The 18,710-nt window shown below is 40.7% G+C and overlaps 1 protein-coding gene across 3 annotated transcripts in view; it reads left to right on the top strand.

Moving 5' to 3' along the window:
• Positions 1-18,710, top strand: part of GRK4 (G protein-coupled receptor kinase 4) — a 134,320-nt gene that overhangs the window by 34,522 nt on the left and 81,088 nt on the right. For 2 of the 3 annotated variants that reach the window (XM_014832835.3, XM_014832837.3), the window contains exon 2: positions 11,936-12,031. The exons of the other annotated variant lie outside the window; for it this stretch is intronic. In XM_014832835.3, coding sequence (XP_014688321.3) covers positions 11,936-12,031 — 96 coding nt within the window. The remainder of the gene's footprint in view (positions 1-11,935; positions 12,032-18,710) is intronic. 3 annotated transcript variants of the gene reach the window in all.

Here is an 18,710-nt window from a genome sequence, read left to right as displayed (position 1 = left end):
TTGCGTAACGACTGGGAACAACATACATCCCAATCTCCAAGAAAGGAGATGCCAAGGGGTGTATTAACTATTAGACCATTCCTCTAATTTCCCATGCCAGTAAAGCGATGCTCAAGGTGCTGCAACAAAGGCTTTTACCTCATATGGAGCAAGAAATGCCTGATGTCCAAGGTGGATTTCAAAAGGGGAAAGGCATAGGAGACCTAATTGCAGTTATTCATTGGCTACTGGAGTGCTCCAAAGAATCTCAGAAGAAGGTTAGTCTATGTTTTATAGACCACAGTAAAGCGTTTGACTGCATGGATCATGAAAAGCTATGGGCTTCTCTGAAAGAAATGGGCGTGCTTCAGTACTTGACTATCCTGATGCATGAGCTGTACTGTGGACAAGAAGCCACTGTCGGGACAGAATATGGAAGGACAGAATGCTTGTCTATAGGCAAAGGTGTCGGACAACGTGTGTTTTATCTCCTCATGCCTTTAATTTGTATGCAGAACATATCATACAAAAAGCTGGGCTAGACTCCGATTAAGGAGGACTGAAAATTGATGGAAGAAATAACAATCTAACATATGCTCCTGGCACCATGTTAACTGGCAGAAAGCAGTAATGATTTGAAACCACTTCTGATGAAAGTGAGAGAAGAAATTGCCAAAGCAGGACTGCGTTTGAACGTCAAGAAGAGAAAAATCATGACTACAGAAGAACTACACGACTTTAATGCAGACTAGGAAGATTTTGAAATTGTTAAAGATTTTGTTTACCTTGGTTCAGTCATCAGTTTAAATGGAGACTGCAGCTGAGAAATCAAGAGAAGACAGAGGCAGAAGGGCAGCAGTGAGAGAATTAGGAAGGATCATCAAGTGTAAGGAAGTGTCGTTAGAGACCAAGGCCATGATTATCCACACCCTTGACTTCTCAATTACTATGTACAGGTGCGAGAGCTGGACAGTGAAGAAAGCAGATAGGAAAGCAATGGATTCACTTGAAATATGGTGTTGCAGGAGAGCTCTACAGATACCCTGGACTGCCAGAAAGACGAAAAGTGGGTCCTGGAGCAGTTACTAGGCATGAACTACCACTGGAGGCAAAAATGATAGAACTGAGGCTGTCCTTCTTTGGGCCCATCATGAGAAAGCAGGATGCTTTGGAAAGGCAATAACGCTGGGAAAGTAGAAGGCAGCAGGAAAAGAGGAGGACCACATATGAGATGGACTGACTCTATAAGGGAAGCCATAGGCCTGAGTCTACAGAGCTGAGTAGGGCTGTTGAGGGCAGGACACTGTAGATATCACTCATTCACAGGGTCACCAGGAGTCGGAGCCAACTTGATGGCACATAACAAAAACAATTAAATTCATTCATGCTTTCATTCAACAAATATTTATTGAGTGCCTATTTTATGCCAGGCCCTCATCTAGCGATCAGGGATACAGCTATGAATAACACAGATAAAACCCCTGTCTTCAGGAATTTATAATCTAGTGGGGAGATGGGTCCTCAACAAGATACGTAAAATAGATTGTATGGTAAACAGTGGTAAGGGTCGAGAAGAAATCATAAAGCAGAGAAGACAGGTACTAAGGGTTTGGCGTGGAGAGGGAGACATGAAAGTTTACATTGGGTGAACGGGAATAAAGACCTGACGAAATGAGAGATCTAGCTTTGCTGAGGAAGAGGTTCCAGGTTATGGAACAAGGAGAGCAAAGGTCATGAGGCTGTGGGTGGCGGAGAAGCAGCAAGGAGCCTGACGGGGAGAGTGAACAGTCTGTCAAAATGGACTGAGTTGTGTAAAAATAATCAAATTTTAGAGTGATGTATACAGTAACACACCATTCCTGTTGTTTTAACCTCTAGAATAGAGTTTCTTAATCTAAATAAAATAAAATACATATGATTGTAAAGGAAGCCAGTTATATTGAAATAATTATTTAAAAATTTTAATGTGCTCTAACGTGCTTTGTTATTAAAGCATTAAGTAACAAGACAACACATTGAAAATACAGACAGGTTAAAGTTTCAGTCTTTTAAAGATCTATCAGAATGAAGGTTCTCGTTGCTCAGTTTGAATGGGAATTTTAAACTGTGGGGTGGCCTTTGACTCACCTGCTTCGGTGTGTGCATCAACACAGTTGTGGGAAATCGTAGAGAATAAAATAGATAGCTGGATCACCCATGTGAGAACGCAGGACCTGGCTGTTTGTAGTCTGAACAATTAACTACGAGGCACAGAGTTGGCTAAGAATTGGTTGGCCATGTCTCATGAGCACTTGTAGGCTGTCTGGCTGCTGTATTGCACCTGCATTGTGATTTCAAAGTACGTGAATGTAAATGATATTTTGCGTAGTTGCTAACAACTACAGTGTGACATGAAAATTTGAATTCTCTTGGTGATGAAGTCACAGGTACTGCTAATAATATTGTACTCTTGCCTACATTTATGGCTGAAGGAAATGATGAATTTTAGTTAGAAGTTAGTGAAAATAGAGGTGATTTTTTTTTTTCTATCCAAATTCAGGGACATGGCAGCTGCTTGTGGATCCCAGGTTAAGAATATTGTTCTAAAACAATAATATATTGAGCCAGCTGTGATGGCCTAGCAATTAAAGTTCAGCACGCTCCACTTCGGTGGCTTGAGTTCAGTTCCCAGGTGTGGAACCACACCGCTCATCTGTCAGCAGCTGTGCTGTGGCAGCGGCTCACATAGAAGAACCAAAAGGCCTTACAACTATACACAACTACGTACTGAGGCTTTAAGGGGGAAAAAGGAAGCAAAAAGGAGGAAGATTGGCAACAGATGTTAACTTAGGGCGAATCTTCCCCTGCAAAAAATTAAAAAAATAATATATTATTCATGGCTACATGCACACACACACAAATATTTATGAATAGATTGGAATAATACACACTAAATTCATGATTGTGGTTGCTTCTGGTGGGTCTGGGACTAGGGATGATGTATATAATCACAAAATATATTATGAAAACAATTATGGCATTCATAGTAGAAAATCAAGTCACAAGCCCCTTAATACCCAGCAGAATTTGTAAGCCAGAGAGTCACTCAGTTCAGTTCTTTTTCACGTTATACATTTATCTTGGTGGTCCCGATTATTGATGGAAAAACTGAGCTCTTGCAACAAAGGTGAGTCCCCATTTGTCCAGCGTGATTACGTGGGTTCAGATTCCAGTTTCTTTGGTCACTGGCGATAATGCTTTGGGCATATTATTTCACATACATGTATCTTAGTTTCCTCGCCTGTAAAATTAGGATTATAACAAGGGCATGTCAACAGTGCTCATCTCATAGGCTTGATGGGAGGATTTAGCAAGAATAGACTGGCTTCTGGTAAATGCTAATGAGGGCTACTTGTTATTTTGGCCATTACCATAACCATTTCTGACATTTTGGAACTTTTAGTTTCGTATTATTTTCATTTTACAACATTCTTTAATTTCTAAATGTGTTTATGGAAAATATTTGTTTTAAATATTTTCTTACTTTTTAAAAATGCTTTGGTTACCTTATTGCTTCTTTTTTTTCTTAATTGAGTTCATAATAGTTTATATCATTGTGAAATTTCAGTTGTACATTATTTCTTGTCTGTCACCACATAAGTGTTACCCTTCACCCCCTGTGCCCACCCCCCGACTCCCCTTCCCCTGGTAACTACTAAACTGTTTTTTTTGTCCATGTGTTTGTTTATCTTCCACATAAGAGTGAAATCATCTGGTGTTTGTCTTTCTCAGTCTGGCTTATTTCCCTTAGCATAATTCCCTCCAGGTCCATCCCTGTTGTTACAAATGGGATAGTTTTGTTTTTTTTATGGCTGAGTAGTATTCCATTGTGTATATATATATATATATATATATATATATATATATATACATATATACTACACTTTCTTTATCCAGGCACTTGGATTGCTTCCATGTCTTGGCTATTGTGAATAGTGCTGCGGTGAACATAGGGGTGCATATGTTACTTTGGATTGTTGATTTCAAGTTGTTTGGGTAGATACCCAATAGTGGGATACCTGGGTCATGTGGTATTTCTATTTTTAGTTTTTTGAGGAATCTCCATACTGTTTTCCATAGTGGCTGCACCAGTTTGCATATCCATCAGCAATGTATGAGGGTTTCCTTTTCTCCACACCCTCTCCAACATTTGTTATTTTTAGTCTTAGTGATTATAATCATTTTAACAGGCATAAGGTGGTATCTTAGTGTATTTTTGATTTGCATTTCCCTGATCATCAGTCATGTTGAACATCTTTTCCAGTGTTTATTGGCCATCTGTATATCTTCTTTGGAAAAATGTATATTCATATCCTCTCCCCACTTTTTGACCAGGCTGTTTGATTTTTTGTTGTTGAGTTGTATGAGTTCCTTATATATTGTGGAGATTAACCCTTTGTCAGATATATGATTTGGAAGTATTTTCCCTCAATTGGTGGGTTGTCTTTTTGTTTTGATCCTAGTTTCTTTTGCCTTGTGGAAGCTCTTTAGGCTGATGAAGTCCCAGTTGTGTATATTTTTCTTTTGCTTCCCTTGTCTGAGAAGACATGGTATTTGAAAAGATCCCTTTAAGTTTGATGTCAAAGAGTGTACTACCTATATTATCTTCCAGGAGTTTTATGGTTTCAGGACTTATCTTCAAGTCTTTGATCCATTTTGAGTTTATTTTTGTGTATGGCATGAGATAATGGTCTACTTTCACTCTTTTGCAAGTGATTGTCCAGATTTCCCAACACCATTTAGAGGAGACTATCTTTTCTCCATTGAATGTTCTTGGCACCTTTGTCGAAGATTAGCTGTCCATAGATGTGTGGTTTTATTTCTGGGCTTTCAATTCTGTTCCATTGATCTGTGTGCCTGTTTTTGTACAAGTACCATGCTGTTTTGATCACTATGGCTTTGTAATACACTTTGAAGTCAGGGAGTGTGATGCCTCCAGCTTTGTTCTTTTTTCTCAGGATTGTTTTAGCAATGTGGGGTCTTTCGTTGCCCCATATGAATTTTAGGATTCTTTGTTCCATTTCCATGAAGAATGCCGTTGGGATTCTGATTAGGATTGCATTGAGTCTGAAGATTGCTTGGGGTAGTATGGACATTTTAATTATGTTTATTCTTCCAATCGATGTGCATGAAATCTCTTTCCATCTCTTTATGCCATCATCTATTTCTTTCAATAATGACATAGTTTTCATTGTATAAGCATGAAACTATTTGTATGAGATTCTCCTCTTTCATTTCTAATTTTATTTATCTTCTCCCCCTTGGTTAAATTTATTCCTAGATATTTTATTCTTTTTGTTGTAATTGTAAATGGAATTCTATTCTTGAGTTCTCTCTCTGTAAGTTTGTTATTAGAATATAGAAATGCAACTGATTTTTGTAAGTTGATTTTGTACCCTGCAACTTTACTGTAGTTGTTAATTATTCTAGTAGTTTTCCGATGGATTCTTTAGGGTTTTCTATGTATGAGATCATGTCATCTGCAAACAGCGAGAGGTTCACTTCTTCAGTCCCTCTTTGGATTCCTTTTATTTCTTTCTCAAGCCTAATTTCTCTGGCCAAAACCTCCAGTACTATGTTGAATAAGACTGGTGATAGTGGGCATCCTTGTCTTGTTCCTCTTCTCAGAGGGAGGGTGTTCAATGTTTCCCCATTGAGTACAGTGTTGGCTGTGGGTTTGTCATATATGGCCTTTGTTATGTTGAGATACTTTCCTCTGTCCCATTTTGTTAAGAATTTTTATGGTAAATGGCTGTTGGATCTTGTCAAGTGCTTTCTCAGCATCTACTGAGATGATCATGTGGTTTTTATTCCTCATTTTGTTAATGTGGTGTATCACATTGATTGATTTGTGGATGTTGAACCATCCCTGTGTCCCTGGTATAAATCCCACTTGGTCATGATGTATGATCTTTTTGATATATTGCTGTATTTGGTTTGCCAATATTTTGTTGAGGATTTTTGCGTCTACGTTCATCAGCAACATTGGCCTGTAGTTCTCGTTTTTTGTGTTGTCCTTGTCAGGCTTTGGTATCAGAGTGATGTTGGCCTCATAGAATGTGTTAGGAAACGTTCCATCTTCCTTGATTTTTTGGAATAGCTTGAGAAGGATAGGTATTAGATCCTCTCTGAATGTTTGGTAGAATTCTCCAGGGAAGCTGTCTGGTCCTGGGCTTTTATTTTTGGGGATGCTTTTGATTACTGTTTCAATCTCTTTACTTGTGATTGGTCTATTCAGATTCTCTATTTCTTCTTGATTCAGCTTTGGGAGGTTGTAAGTGTCTAAGAATTTATCCGTTTCTTCTAGATTGTCCATTTTGTTGGCATATAGCTTTTCCTAGTATTCTCTTATAATCCATTGTATTTCTGTGGGACCCATTGTTATTTCTCCTCTTTCATTTCTAATTTTACTTATCTGAACTTTCTCTCTTTTTTTCTTTGTAAGTCTGGCTAGGGGTTTGTCAATTTTGTTTATCTTCTCGAAGAACCAGCTCCTTGTTTCATTGATTCTTTCTACTGCCTTTTTTGTTTCAATGGTACTTATTTCTGCTCTGATTTGTATTATTTCTCTCCTTCTGCTGACTTTGGGCTTTGTTTGGTCTTCTTTTTCTTATTCACTTAGGTGTAGTTTGAGATTGCTTATTTGGGATTTTTCTTGTTTGTTAAGGTGAGCCTGTATTGTGATGAATTTCTGTCTTAGTACTGCTTTTGCTGCATCCCGTATGAGTTGGTATGGTACATTTTCATTTTGATTTGTCTCCAGATTCTTTTTATTTCTCTTTTAATTTGTTCAATGATCCATTGGTTGTTCAATAGCACGTTGTTTAGTCTCCACATCTTTGTCCCTTTCTCAGCTTTTTTCTTGTAATTAGGTTCTCGCTTCATAGCATTGTGATTGGAAAACATCCTTGTTATTATTTCAATCTTCTTAAATTTATTGAGGCTTGCCTTGTTTCCCAGCATATGGTCTATCTTAGAGAATGGTTCATGCTCACTTGAGAAGAATGTATATTCTGCTGTTTTGGGTGGAGCGTTCTATATATGTCTATTAAGTCCAACTGTTCTAGCTTTTCATTTAATTCCACTGTTTCCTTGTTGATTTTCTGTCTGGATGATCTAGCTATTGATGTGAGTGGAGTGTTGAGGCCCCCTACCATTATTGTGTTATTTTTAATATCTCCTTTTAGGTTTGTTAATGGTTGCTTCATGTACTTTGGTGCTCCTGTGTTGGGTGCATAGATGTTTCTAAGTGTTATGTCTTCTTGGTGGGGTGTCTCTTTGAGCATTATATACTGCCCCTCTTTGTCTCTCTTTACATGTCTTATCTTAAAGTCTACTTTGTCTGATATGACTATTGTGACTCCTGCTTTCTTTTGTTTGCCATTAGTTTGGAGTATCATCTTCCATCTCTTCACTCTGAGCCTGTGTTGGTCGTTGGAGCTGACATGTGCTTCCTGGAGGCAACAAATTGTTGGATCTTGTTCTTTAATCCAGCTCACCACTCTGTGTCTTTTTATTGGAGAATTCAATCAATTTACGTTTAGGGTGATTATCAATATATGAGTGCTTAATGCTGCCATTTTATCACTCATTTTCCAGTTCTCCTGCATTTCCTGTTTCTCATCCTGTCTATTTTGGTCTACCAATTGAGTTATGTAGTTTTTTATGTTGTGTTTCTTTGTTTTCTCCTTATTTATTATTTGTGTCTCTGTTCTGCTTTTTTGTTTAGTGGTTACCATGAGGTTTGTATTCAAAATCTCGTAGATAAGATAGTCCATTTTCTGATGGCCTCTTATTTCCTTAGACTAAACCAATTCAGTCCTTTTCCAATTCTCCTCCTATGTTGTTTTTCTCATATCTTATTCCATCTTGTGTTGTGAGTTTGTGGTTAAAATAACAAGATTATCTTTGTTTTTGGTGCTTTCCTTCTCTTTTTCTTTTATGTTATACCTGAGTATTTGCTAACCTGTTCTGATGTATAGTTACAATTTTCTGATTTTGTCTACCTAATTATCTCCTTAATCCATGCTTTGTCACCCTTTTCTCCCTTTTTTTTCCCAGATATGAGGGCCTTCTTGAGGATTTCTTGTAGGAAGTGTCTTGTGGCTACCAGGGAAGTTTTTGTTTTTCTGGGAGAGTTTTCATTTCTCTATCATATCCGAAGAATATTTTCACTGGATAGAGTATTCTTGGCTGACAGTTTTTGTCCTTCAAAGATTTGAGTATGTCATTCCAGTCTCTCCTAGCCTGTAAGGTTTCTGCAGAGAAATCCGCTGAAAGCCTGATAGGGGTTCCTTTGTAGGTTATTTTCTTCCACCTTGCTGCCCTTAGTATTTTTTCTTTGTCATTTGCTTTTGCCAGTTTCACTACTGTATGCCTTGCAGTAGGTCTTTTTACACTGACATATTTAGGAGATCTGATAGCTTCTTCCACATGGATTTCCATCTCCTCCCCTAGGTTTTGGAAGTTCTCTGCTATTATTTCTTTGAACCAGCTTTCTGCTCCATTCTCCTTCTCTTCTCCCTCTTGAATACTTATAATTCTTATGTTGCATTTCCTAATTGAGTCAAATATTTGTTGGAGACTTTCTTCATTTCTTTTTAGTCTTACTTCTCTCTCCTCCTCTATCTGCAGCATTTCAACATGTCTGTCCTCAATTATGCTGATTCACTCCTCTGTGATGTCCGCTCAAGTGTTCAGGGAATCTATATTTTGTTTTATCTCATCCATTGTGTCCTTCATTTCCAACATTTCTGGTTGATTCTTCTTTATCGTTTCAATTTCTTTTGTGAAGTAGTTCCTGAACTCATTGAATTGTTTCTCTACATTGTCTTTTAACTAGTTGAGTTTTTTGATGATAGCTATTTTGAATTCTCTGTCATTTAGATTACATATTTCTGTGTCCTCAGGACTGATTTCTGGGTACTTGTCATTTTCTCTCTGGTCTGGAGATCAAATGTAATTTTTGATAGTGCTGGGGGTGTGGCTCTGTTTTCCCACATCCTGGTATTATTAATTGCTGTTAATTACCTATTGCCACTAGGGATGGGTGAAGAGCTGGATATTCTGAGCCCTCAGTGTTCCCCTGGGATCTCAGGCTCTGGAGCCGGTGCTGGTCAGGTGGGGGTAGGGGCGCTTTCTTCTGTGTGCTCTTGCATGCTTAGTGGCTCTGCCCTCGTTATCTTCTCTCCTGGTGTGTTGGCTTGATGAAGTCACCCCTGTGATAGCTTTCACCTCAGTAGCGGGCTTTCTCCTAGGCTGCAAGGGACCTTGGGGATCTTTGATATTCCTGCTAATGGGTGCTCCCTCCCTCCTCCCTTTCCTTCAAAGGCCACGAACAGTCCTGGGTCGCAGTCTTTTGGAGAGGGGGTGAAGTTTCTCTTAACCCGTTCCACCTCCTTCACATGCAGCTCCAGCCTCTCCACCCTCTGACATATTGCTGCATGGGTTTCTCAGATTTGTTTTTGTGTTGCATGGATGTCCTCTGTTGGAGTATGGATGCCTTTTTGTTTTATCGTGGAAGGGAGAGATCACCAATAGAGCTCACTCTGCCATCACTATGCTGATGTTACTCCCCACACCTTATTCCTTCTTAACAACAGTAATGGTTAAGCAGATTTCCTGGAGTTAGGAAGACTTGAGTTTCTATCTTGGTTCTACTCTCACTAGTTGTGTGTTGAACTGTTGTTTAAACCTGTTTGCTTCAGTCCCTTATCTGTGGAAAGGGAGCAGTGGTAGTATGTACATCATCAGCTGGTGATGTTAAATGAGTCAACACCTGTGGAGCAACTAGGATGGTGCCTGGCATATACTACATACTCAATAAATCTTAACTTACTTCTTTTCCTCCTCTTAGCCCTTGAAAATTTCATCTGTGTCCCTGACCCCTTCCCTGTAGTCAGCATCTCCAGTTTTTTCAGGTCTACTCAAAGTTAGCGAACATTTCTGTAGTGTCTTCTGTGTGCAATATACTGCTCTTGGTGCACTGGGCACCTGGAGGTCCATTTATCCATCCCCTCAATCATTTGTTTGTGTGCTGGAGATACACTGGGAATAGGACCATGAGCCTTGGACCTGGCCTCATTGAGATTTAATGAAGATGATTTCAAGATGCAAAGGGCATGAAGAGGAAAGAGTGCCTGCCTCTCCCTAGGCAGGGCAGGCTTCGTGGAAGTGGTTTGGCTTGAGCTGAGTTGAGATCTGCCTAGATTAATAATGTCAGAGCAACAGTCCAGGCACTCGTGATTCCTGGAACCTCCTCTTCCTTCTCTTGGACTTTTGTAAATAGTGTGACTTGAGCATGGTGTACCTGTGGGATGATGTTAGGCAGGGCTGCACTTCATTCTCACTTCATCCTTAGTCTCCAGGAGACCTTCTAGGGCTGTAAGGAGTGGAGAAATGAGCTTATATTTGCATTTTAGGAAGGTGACCCTGGGAGGTGGTGTGGAGAAGGGTCTGGGAGGGAAGACCAGAGGTAAGAAGGCCAATTAGAAGAGAGATTGAGGAGTGTGATGACCCTGGAGTGAAAGAGAACAGTAGAGCAGGCAAGGAGAGGAGGGATGGGAATGCCTTTGAAGGCAGGTCTAGCCACCTTGACCCTCCACTGTATGCCTGGTTCCTGGACAGTGCCCAACACACAGGACTTCAGGAGCAAATGCCTTCTGAATAAATGAATGAAGCACCTAGGAGATAGAATTAGACAATGCCCCAGTTTCCTGCTTCATTTGCCTAGTAGATGGTAGTTTGTTGGCAGGATTCCTAGTATGTAGAGAGGACCAGACTTGAGGGGGAAGATCATGAGTCTAATTGAACATGTTGAGCTTGAGGTGCTCTGGGACATCTGGACAGTGGGATGTAAGTCTAGAGCTCAGAATCTCAGTTGAAATGGGGGGAGTAGAGGAGCGAAAACAAGGCCAAGGAAGAAGCCATTGCATCTTTGATCATTATCTATTTGGCAGACTACTGTCAAATCCATATCTCTAGCCAAGCCGTCTCTTCTGAGCTCATGACAGTCTGTCCATCTTCCAGATTTCTTCCTCCCACAGTTTTCCAAGCTCACCATATTTAAGACAGAGCTCATTATTTCCCAGTGAAACATGACTTTCCTCCTGATTTCCCTGTTCTTCCCAATAGTCCTAGAGTGTTAATCACCAGCCAAAACTGTGACGTTTTTTCTTGGATAAAATCCAGTAAAATTTGAGCTCCTTGGAATGCTTAAAACTGAAGATTCTAATTCCTCTGATTTAACTTTTTTTTAAAAGGCACTTCTTTAAAAAGATCTTTCTAAAATATTATCTAATAGTTTTTTCCACTGTTTTGTCCTGTGCTGGCTCCCTCGTGTCCTTCAGGTCTTTGCCTAAGCAAGACCCTGCAGAGAGGCCTTCTCTGATCCCACCTTGGCCCAAATAGCACCCTCCACCATTGTCTTGCTGGATTTTGGTTCATACTATTTATTGCTACAATTGGCTAATTTCTTTCCTGTCACTTATTACTAACAGATTTCTTATCTCTCCCCCTCACTAGATGGAGGAGAGGGACTTTGTCTTTTTTACCATTGTGTTTCCTGCACTTTGAAGGTGTTTGGTGCATAACAGGTGCTCAATAAATACTTATTGAACAAATGTTTATGAGCAGCCCTGTTTGACAGGTGGTATTAGGTCTTGTTTACCGATTTGGAAACTGAAGCTCAGGAGAACTACTTCCAGAAAGTCAAGGTCACATGGTTTCTCAATGACAGAGCCAGTGACAGATTTTTATCTTCATCCAGCTGCCTTCCAGATAAGACAAATTGTTATAAGCTTGTATTTTCATTTGTCATAGGTACCCAAACTACTCAAACAGAATACATTAGTGGAAGTAGTTGTTATAATTGGATATTTCTGACCATTAAAAAAATGCCTTCTTTTTTCAAATTTAGGAGGATATGGCAAAAAAAGTGGTCGTAGTAAAAAATGGAGGGAGATGCTGAAGCTGCCCCCTGTCAGCCAGTGCAGCGAGCTTAAACATTCCATTGGTGAGTACACAGTGCCTGCTTGTGTCTGGAGGTCATATCTGGCATTGTACCACCTGTTGGATTATTATTACTCTTTCTCGACTTCCTTATTTGTTTCAAAAATTGTATAATAGATTCTCCTTATGTCTTCATGATTCTTCCCAGGGAAAAAACCCTGTAGGTTTTCTAATCTGCAGTTAAAGTGTATACAGCTATTGACTTTTTCATTAAAAACATTTTTTAGGAGCCAGCCGCGTGGTGTAGTGGTTAAGTTCAGCTTGCTCCTCTTCCATGTCCTGGGTTTGTGGGTTTGCATCCTGGCTGTGGACCTACACCCCTTCCAACCATGCTGTGGTGGCGACCCACATACAAAATAGGGGAAGATTGGCACAGATGTTAGCTCAGGGCTAATCTTCCTCAAGCAAAAAAATAGGAAGATTGGCAACAGTTGTTAGCACAGGGCGAGTGTGCCGAACTTAACCACTACGCCACAGGGCTGCCCCCTCCCCCATCTTTTCTTTAGTACCATCATAGATCCTTTTTAAGAAAGTTTAAATATTTTAAATATCAAAGTTAATTTCAGATAGTATAAAGTGGGAGGTAGTTTTCCCCCCGAAGACCTATCCAGTTGTTTAAACTGCATTATGTTTTTAAAATAGCAGCTTTATTGAGATATAATTAACATGCCATACAATTCACCTATTTAAAGTGTACAATTCAATTTAACTTATTTTCACAGAGTTGTGCAGCGATCACCACAATCAATTTTACATTTTCATCACTCCAAAAAGAAACCCCATATCCTCTGGCAGTCATCCCCATTCCCTCCCCCTACCTCCAGCCATAGGCAACCATGAATCTACTTTCTGTCTCTATGGATTTGCCTGTTCTGGACATTTCATATAAGTGGGAGTCATACACTATGTGGTCTTCTGTGACTGGCTTCTTTCACTTAATACAGTTTTCAAGGTTCATCCATGCTGTAGCATGAATCAGTACTTAATTCCTTTTTGTTGGAAAAAATATTCCATTGTACGGATATATCACACTTTATGAATAATGCTGCTATGAACATTCATGTATAAGTTTTTTTTATTGTGGTAAAATATATATAACAAAAATTACCATTTTTAAGTGCAGAGTTCAGTGGCATTAATTTGGATATTATATGTATATACTACATTTGTTTTTCTTTTCATCTGTTGATGGACATTTGGGTTGTTTCCATCTTTTGGCTACTGTGAATAATGTTGTTAGGAACATTGGTGTACAAATACTTGTTTGAGTCCCTGCTTTCAACTTTCTTTTTTGTACATACCCAGAATTGGAATTGCTGGATAATATGGTAATTCTTTATTTAACTTTTTTGGGAACTGCCAGACTGTTTCCCAAAGTGGCTACACCATTTTACATTCTCACCAGCAATGTATGAGGATTCCAGTTTTTTCACATTCTTGCCAACACTTTTTCTTTTCTTTTTAAAATTATAACTATCCTAGTGAGTGTGATGTGGTATCTCATTGTGTTTTGATTTGTATTTCCCAATGACTAATGATGTTGAGCATCTTTTTATGTGCTTACTGGCCATGCTTCTTTGGACCAATTGATATGTGATCCACAGTGTAAATACTAATGTTTTCTGAATATAGCACCGAGTGATTAGTATGGAGGTTGATTCCATCATTTGACATTTGCATTATAATTAAGATATTTTAAACTTTTCTTTGGGACTACTTATGCTATCAAATATATTCATAGGATCATAGAATTATATTTTTATTACATTTGCATATAAATTATCTCTGTATACTTCTAATTCTTTGGGGTAGTTCTTTAGCACATAGAATGAAGTAAATTATATCAACTGTCCTGTTAGTTAACTTTTTTCCCAGTTCATGCTCTTTATTAATTTATTTTGAGATATAACATTGTGTAAGTTTAAGGTGTATAACACCATTAATTAACTTTTAAGTGTCACCATTTATTCATGTTCATGTGTCAAGACTGGGTATGGTGCTAGAACTACAGTGGTTGAGAAAGAAACGTGATGTCTGCCTCACCGAGCTTGTATTTTCCTGGCAGAGATAGTTACAAAATAAATAATCACAGAAATAAACATAATTACAAACTGTAGTAAGAGCTTTGGAGAAAAAGGTACAGACTGCTGGGTAAGCACAAGGGCCGCAAAGTGGGACGGAGCATGGCAGTTTCCAGGGGCTTAAGAAAGGCCAGTCCTCCTGGAGCAAAGACGAAGGAAGAGAGTAGATGAGATGAAAGGAGAGAGGCAGGAGTTTGTAGGCCTGGTAAAGGTTTTTGTCTTAGTAGAGTTGTGAAAGTTGACATGGTCAGATTTTTAGCAGAGGAATAATGTAATCAGGTTATGTTTTGAAGAGTCTCTCAGGCTTCAGTGTGAAGGATGAGATTGAGAGGGTCAAGAGTGGGGACGGGAAGGCCATATAGGAGATTGTTGCCATTGTCCAGGCAAGAGATGATTGTAGCTTGGTTTGGGATAGTGGTGATGGAATTGAATAACTATGGGAGAAGTTGAGGAAGTAGAACTCAATTGATTTACGTGTGGGGGTGAGGAAGGGGGCATGTGTTAAGCATGACTTCCAGATCTTGTCCCATCACTGAGGTAGGGCTTAGAGCAGGAAGAACCTGTTTGGATGGAAGTTGGACATTCATATTTAGAGCTCAGAGAAGTCTGGGCTGTAGATAGGAATCTGGGGGATATCTGTGTATAGATGGCATTTACAAATCACAAGACTGGAAGTGGATAAGTTCTCCGAAGGGACGGAAAGAGGGAAGAGGGGAAGGGCCCTTGGCCGTTGGAGGACCCCACATCCTGTCATGACTCAGTGAAGTGGAGCAAGAAGGAGCAGCCTGACAGGTCTCTGTTGAGTCTGGAGAGTGGAAGGGTCAAGAGAATTGGGGACTAGGCACTTCCAAGCAGGTGGGCATGGCCAGCAATGTCATGGAGGTCGAGCAGCCACTGGATTTGGCCACAAGTTCAAGGTCTTTGTTTATTTCCATCCCTAGAACAGTACTTGTCACAGTTTTGTTAAGTGAGTGAGTGAATGAGTGAATGAATGAATTGATGACCTTAGCAAGAGTCATTTCAGTAAAGATGTTCAGGCAGAACTTTCTCACTGAATAAAACAATGTTTCCACTCAGAGGCCCTCTACTGTGTATGCAGCTCTTCATTTATTTTCTTTAGTAGTTTACATATACATTGGGTTTAGTGTGATAGTAAGCATATTTTGGGTTTTAAAATTTTCATCCTTTGATTGTTCTGAATTTGTGGATGATAGAGAATTAGCGAGCTATAAAACTTTGAGTTAGTGTTCTTTGTAGGAGGATTACTTTGAAAACACAGCCATGCGTCATTTAACAGGGGTATGTTCTGAGAAATGTGTCAGTAAGTGATTTCATTGTTGTGTAAACATCATAGTGTCCATAAATAAACCCAGATGGTATAACCTACTACACACTGAGGCCATATGGTACTAACCTTATACGGTCGTCATTAACCAAAACATTGTTGTATGGCACGTGACTGTAAGAGAGAGCGTCTGATAAGTGGCTCATCCTTGTCTCAGAATTTGGCACACTGAAAAAAACCAGCCTCTCACTTAGCTGGTTCCCTTCCCAACACTGCTGGTCAGGAAAGCACTTCTGAGGAGCGGCCTCTGCCTCTGTGCACTGAGTGCTGGGACCCAGAAGGCTTCAGCTCTGGTTCGCCCTGTGCCCTGCCGTGGCCTCCTCCCCTCCCTGTGAGCCTGTCCTCCCTGTGGGGCATGGCGCTCACTCGCGGCTGCAACAGTAAATGGTTCACAGAGAAGGCTCTGACATTGAAAGAAAAGAGACTGGATCTTTTGGTTCCTTCAGGACTGAGGCCTCCAGTGGGGAGACAGAAGAGGCTGTCCACTGGTTTTGAGATGTCATATTTTGTGACACATTTCTGTGGTGTATGGTATTCAATTTTAGTAGCATGTGAAATCTAATGCATGGAAAAGTGAAATCATTAATAGAATTGTGAGCCAGATAAAGCAGAAAGAACAGATTTAAAGTACTTGCATTTCTGTATGGCAGATTTTTGGGGGGATGAAGGAGATTGTGTGTGATGAAATAGAAAAAGAACTTTACCGAATAAAGTAATAATCACCTATGGTCCTACCACCCAAATATAAGTGGAAGGCTTTAGAGTTAAGGTTTTTTGGAACCATGCATCATTTTTGCTATTGTCCCTGAGCCAATATAAAACATGTGGACTGGGTAAAATTAGAGATTTTCCTGTGAGGTGCCCACATAAGTGCCATCAAGTCTGAACGTTCCTGGTATCTCCGAATCACGCTTCAGGACTGTCCTGTCCCCAGAATCTGAAACCCACATTGATCGCTGACTTGCTCTGCTAGATGGTGTGCTGAGAGCCTTCAGCTCTCCACTTACCTAACCCTGTGGGGCGGAGGGCAGTGTGCTCATCTGCCAGAGGCGTATGAGGCTCACGGCACAGAACCTGGGCATGTCTCAGACCTCCTCCTGCTCTGCAATTTTGCCCTGCTTCCTTCCAGAAAAACCCAAAGGGCTCTTACTCTGTCTTTATGTTTTTAAAGATCTTTCAGGGGCCGGCCCAGTGACGCAGTGGTTAAGTTCCCATGTTCTGCTTCAGCGGCCCGGGTTCGCTGGTGCGGATCCCGGGTGCGGACATGGCACCGCTCGGCAAGCCATGCTGTGGCAGGCGTCCCACATATAAAGTGGAGGAAGATGGGCATGGATGTTAGCTCAGGGCCAGTCTTCCTCAGGAAAAAGAGGAGGATTGGCAGCAGATGTTAGCTCAGGGCTAATCTTCCTCAAAAAGAGAAAAAAAGATCTTTCAAAAAATGTAGCCTGCATTGTGTGACCATTTACTCAAAGATTTTATAGTTATGACAGAAATTTATATAGTATCGGAGCCTTAGGACATAGACTTTAAAAAATACAAATAATCTTACATGCTTCCTGCTATACCTTAATTAAGACTTGTAGGGACTGGCCCCATGGCCAAGTGGTTAAGTTCACTTGCTCCACTTCAGCGGCCTGGGGTTTTGCTGGTTTGGATCCTGGGTGCGGACATGGCACCGTTCATCAAGCAAGCCATGCTGAGGTGGCGTCCCACATAGCACAACCAGAAGGACCTACAACTAGCATATACAACATGTACTGGGGGAGTTCGGGGAGGAGAAGAAGGAAAAAAAGGAAGATTGGCAACAGATGTTAGCTCAGGTGCCAATCTTTAAAAAAAAAGACTTGTAGAACCTATTAAGTAGCTTCCTTTACAAATAAGGACTCAGACCTAGCAGTTAGAGTTCTGGATGAAATCAAGGGTAATCAAGAAATAAATTTGGAAAACTTGAATAGAATCCATCTCTAATAGGCAAGTATTTTTAAGTGTCTGAGGATGATATAAATATAAAATGCAAAACAAACAGGAATAAACCCTGCCCCTCCCCGCCCCCCCCCCCCATGAAGTTCAGATGTTTGGCTTTACCAGATAACTGGATCAGAGTGTAATGTGTACCTCCTGGCCAGGCCGTTCACTCCTAGCCCACTGCACTGGCCTCCTCCTTACGTGTGCTGCCATCCTCCCCTGATCTCCTGAGCACTTCCTAAACGCTGGATGTCCCAAAGGCGCCTCCCACCCCACGAGTTAACTCTGGCCGTCTGCAGGGCAGCCCCTTCCTCTGCCCAGCCCCTCCTCTGTTCCTCCATCAGTGAAGGACATCCACGTCCGCAGTGCTGCCGGCACAATACCAATCTTGCTGCCCACAGTTCAAGCGCTAGCCCACAATGTCCTGCTTCCCGCTCCTCTCACCGGCTCTGCTCGCGGGTTCTCATCTCCATGAATGGCGCTGCCTTCTACCTGTTTATCTCGTCAGCTGCACTTAGCTACCTCCTTCCTCACTGTCCCCTCAGTAGAATATAGGTTCCCTGGGAATGGAGCTCGTGTCCTATAGTTTTATCCTCACCACTAAGGAGGGACTGGATAGAATGTGAATGAGTTGCCTTTTGAAATTCATTTGTCACCAGAGAGCTGGCCTCTTCCTTCATACTCTGCAGCTGTGTTCAGGCCTCAACTGCTGTCACCGCTGGCTGGTGCCCCTGCCCAGCCTCTCCTGCCCCCACTGCGCCTCCTCTGCCTTGGGTCCAGATGGCCCTCAGAAGGGAGCAGTTCCCAATAGGTCTCTGCTTTACCTCAAATGCCAAACTTAGAAGTATTATCATGAAGACTAAATGAAGTAATGCACAGAAAGGGCTTAAGAGACTGCCTGGCACACAGTAAGAGGCGAAGAAATATTACCTATAGTTGTTATTTTTATCTCTGTCCCTTCTAGGATAGAGAGAAACTCCTCAGTGTGGCATCAAGGCTTTTTGAAAATCTGATCCTAGCGGTTTTTTTTTAAAGCTTCATTTGCTTCCCTCCATGTCCCCTTTTTCAGCCACTCTGAACTGCTCATTGGGCCAATCACTTTCCTTCTATGTATCTTGGTCCAAAGATTATTCTAAGTAGTAACGTAGTCCCCCCTTATTCGTGATTTCACTTTCTGTGGGTTTCAGTTACCTGCAGTCCAAAAATATTAAATGGAAATTCCAGAAATAAACAATTCATAAGTTTTAAACTGCGCAGCATTCTGAGTAGCAATGATGACATCTCACACAGTC

The sequence above is a fragment of the Equus asinus genome, chromosome 3 (genome assembly GCF_041296235.1).
Source record: "Equus asinus isolate D_3611 breed Donkey chromosome 3, EquAss-T2T_v2, whole genome shotgun sequence".
In the NCBI taxonomy this organism is placed as follows: Eukaryota; Metazoa; Chordata; class Mammalia; order Perissodactyla; family Equidae; genus Equus; species Equus asinus.
The sequence above is the reverse complement of the archived record's forward strand: the minus strand, read 5'-3'. Positions and strand labels throughout refer to the sequence as shown.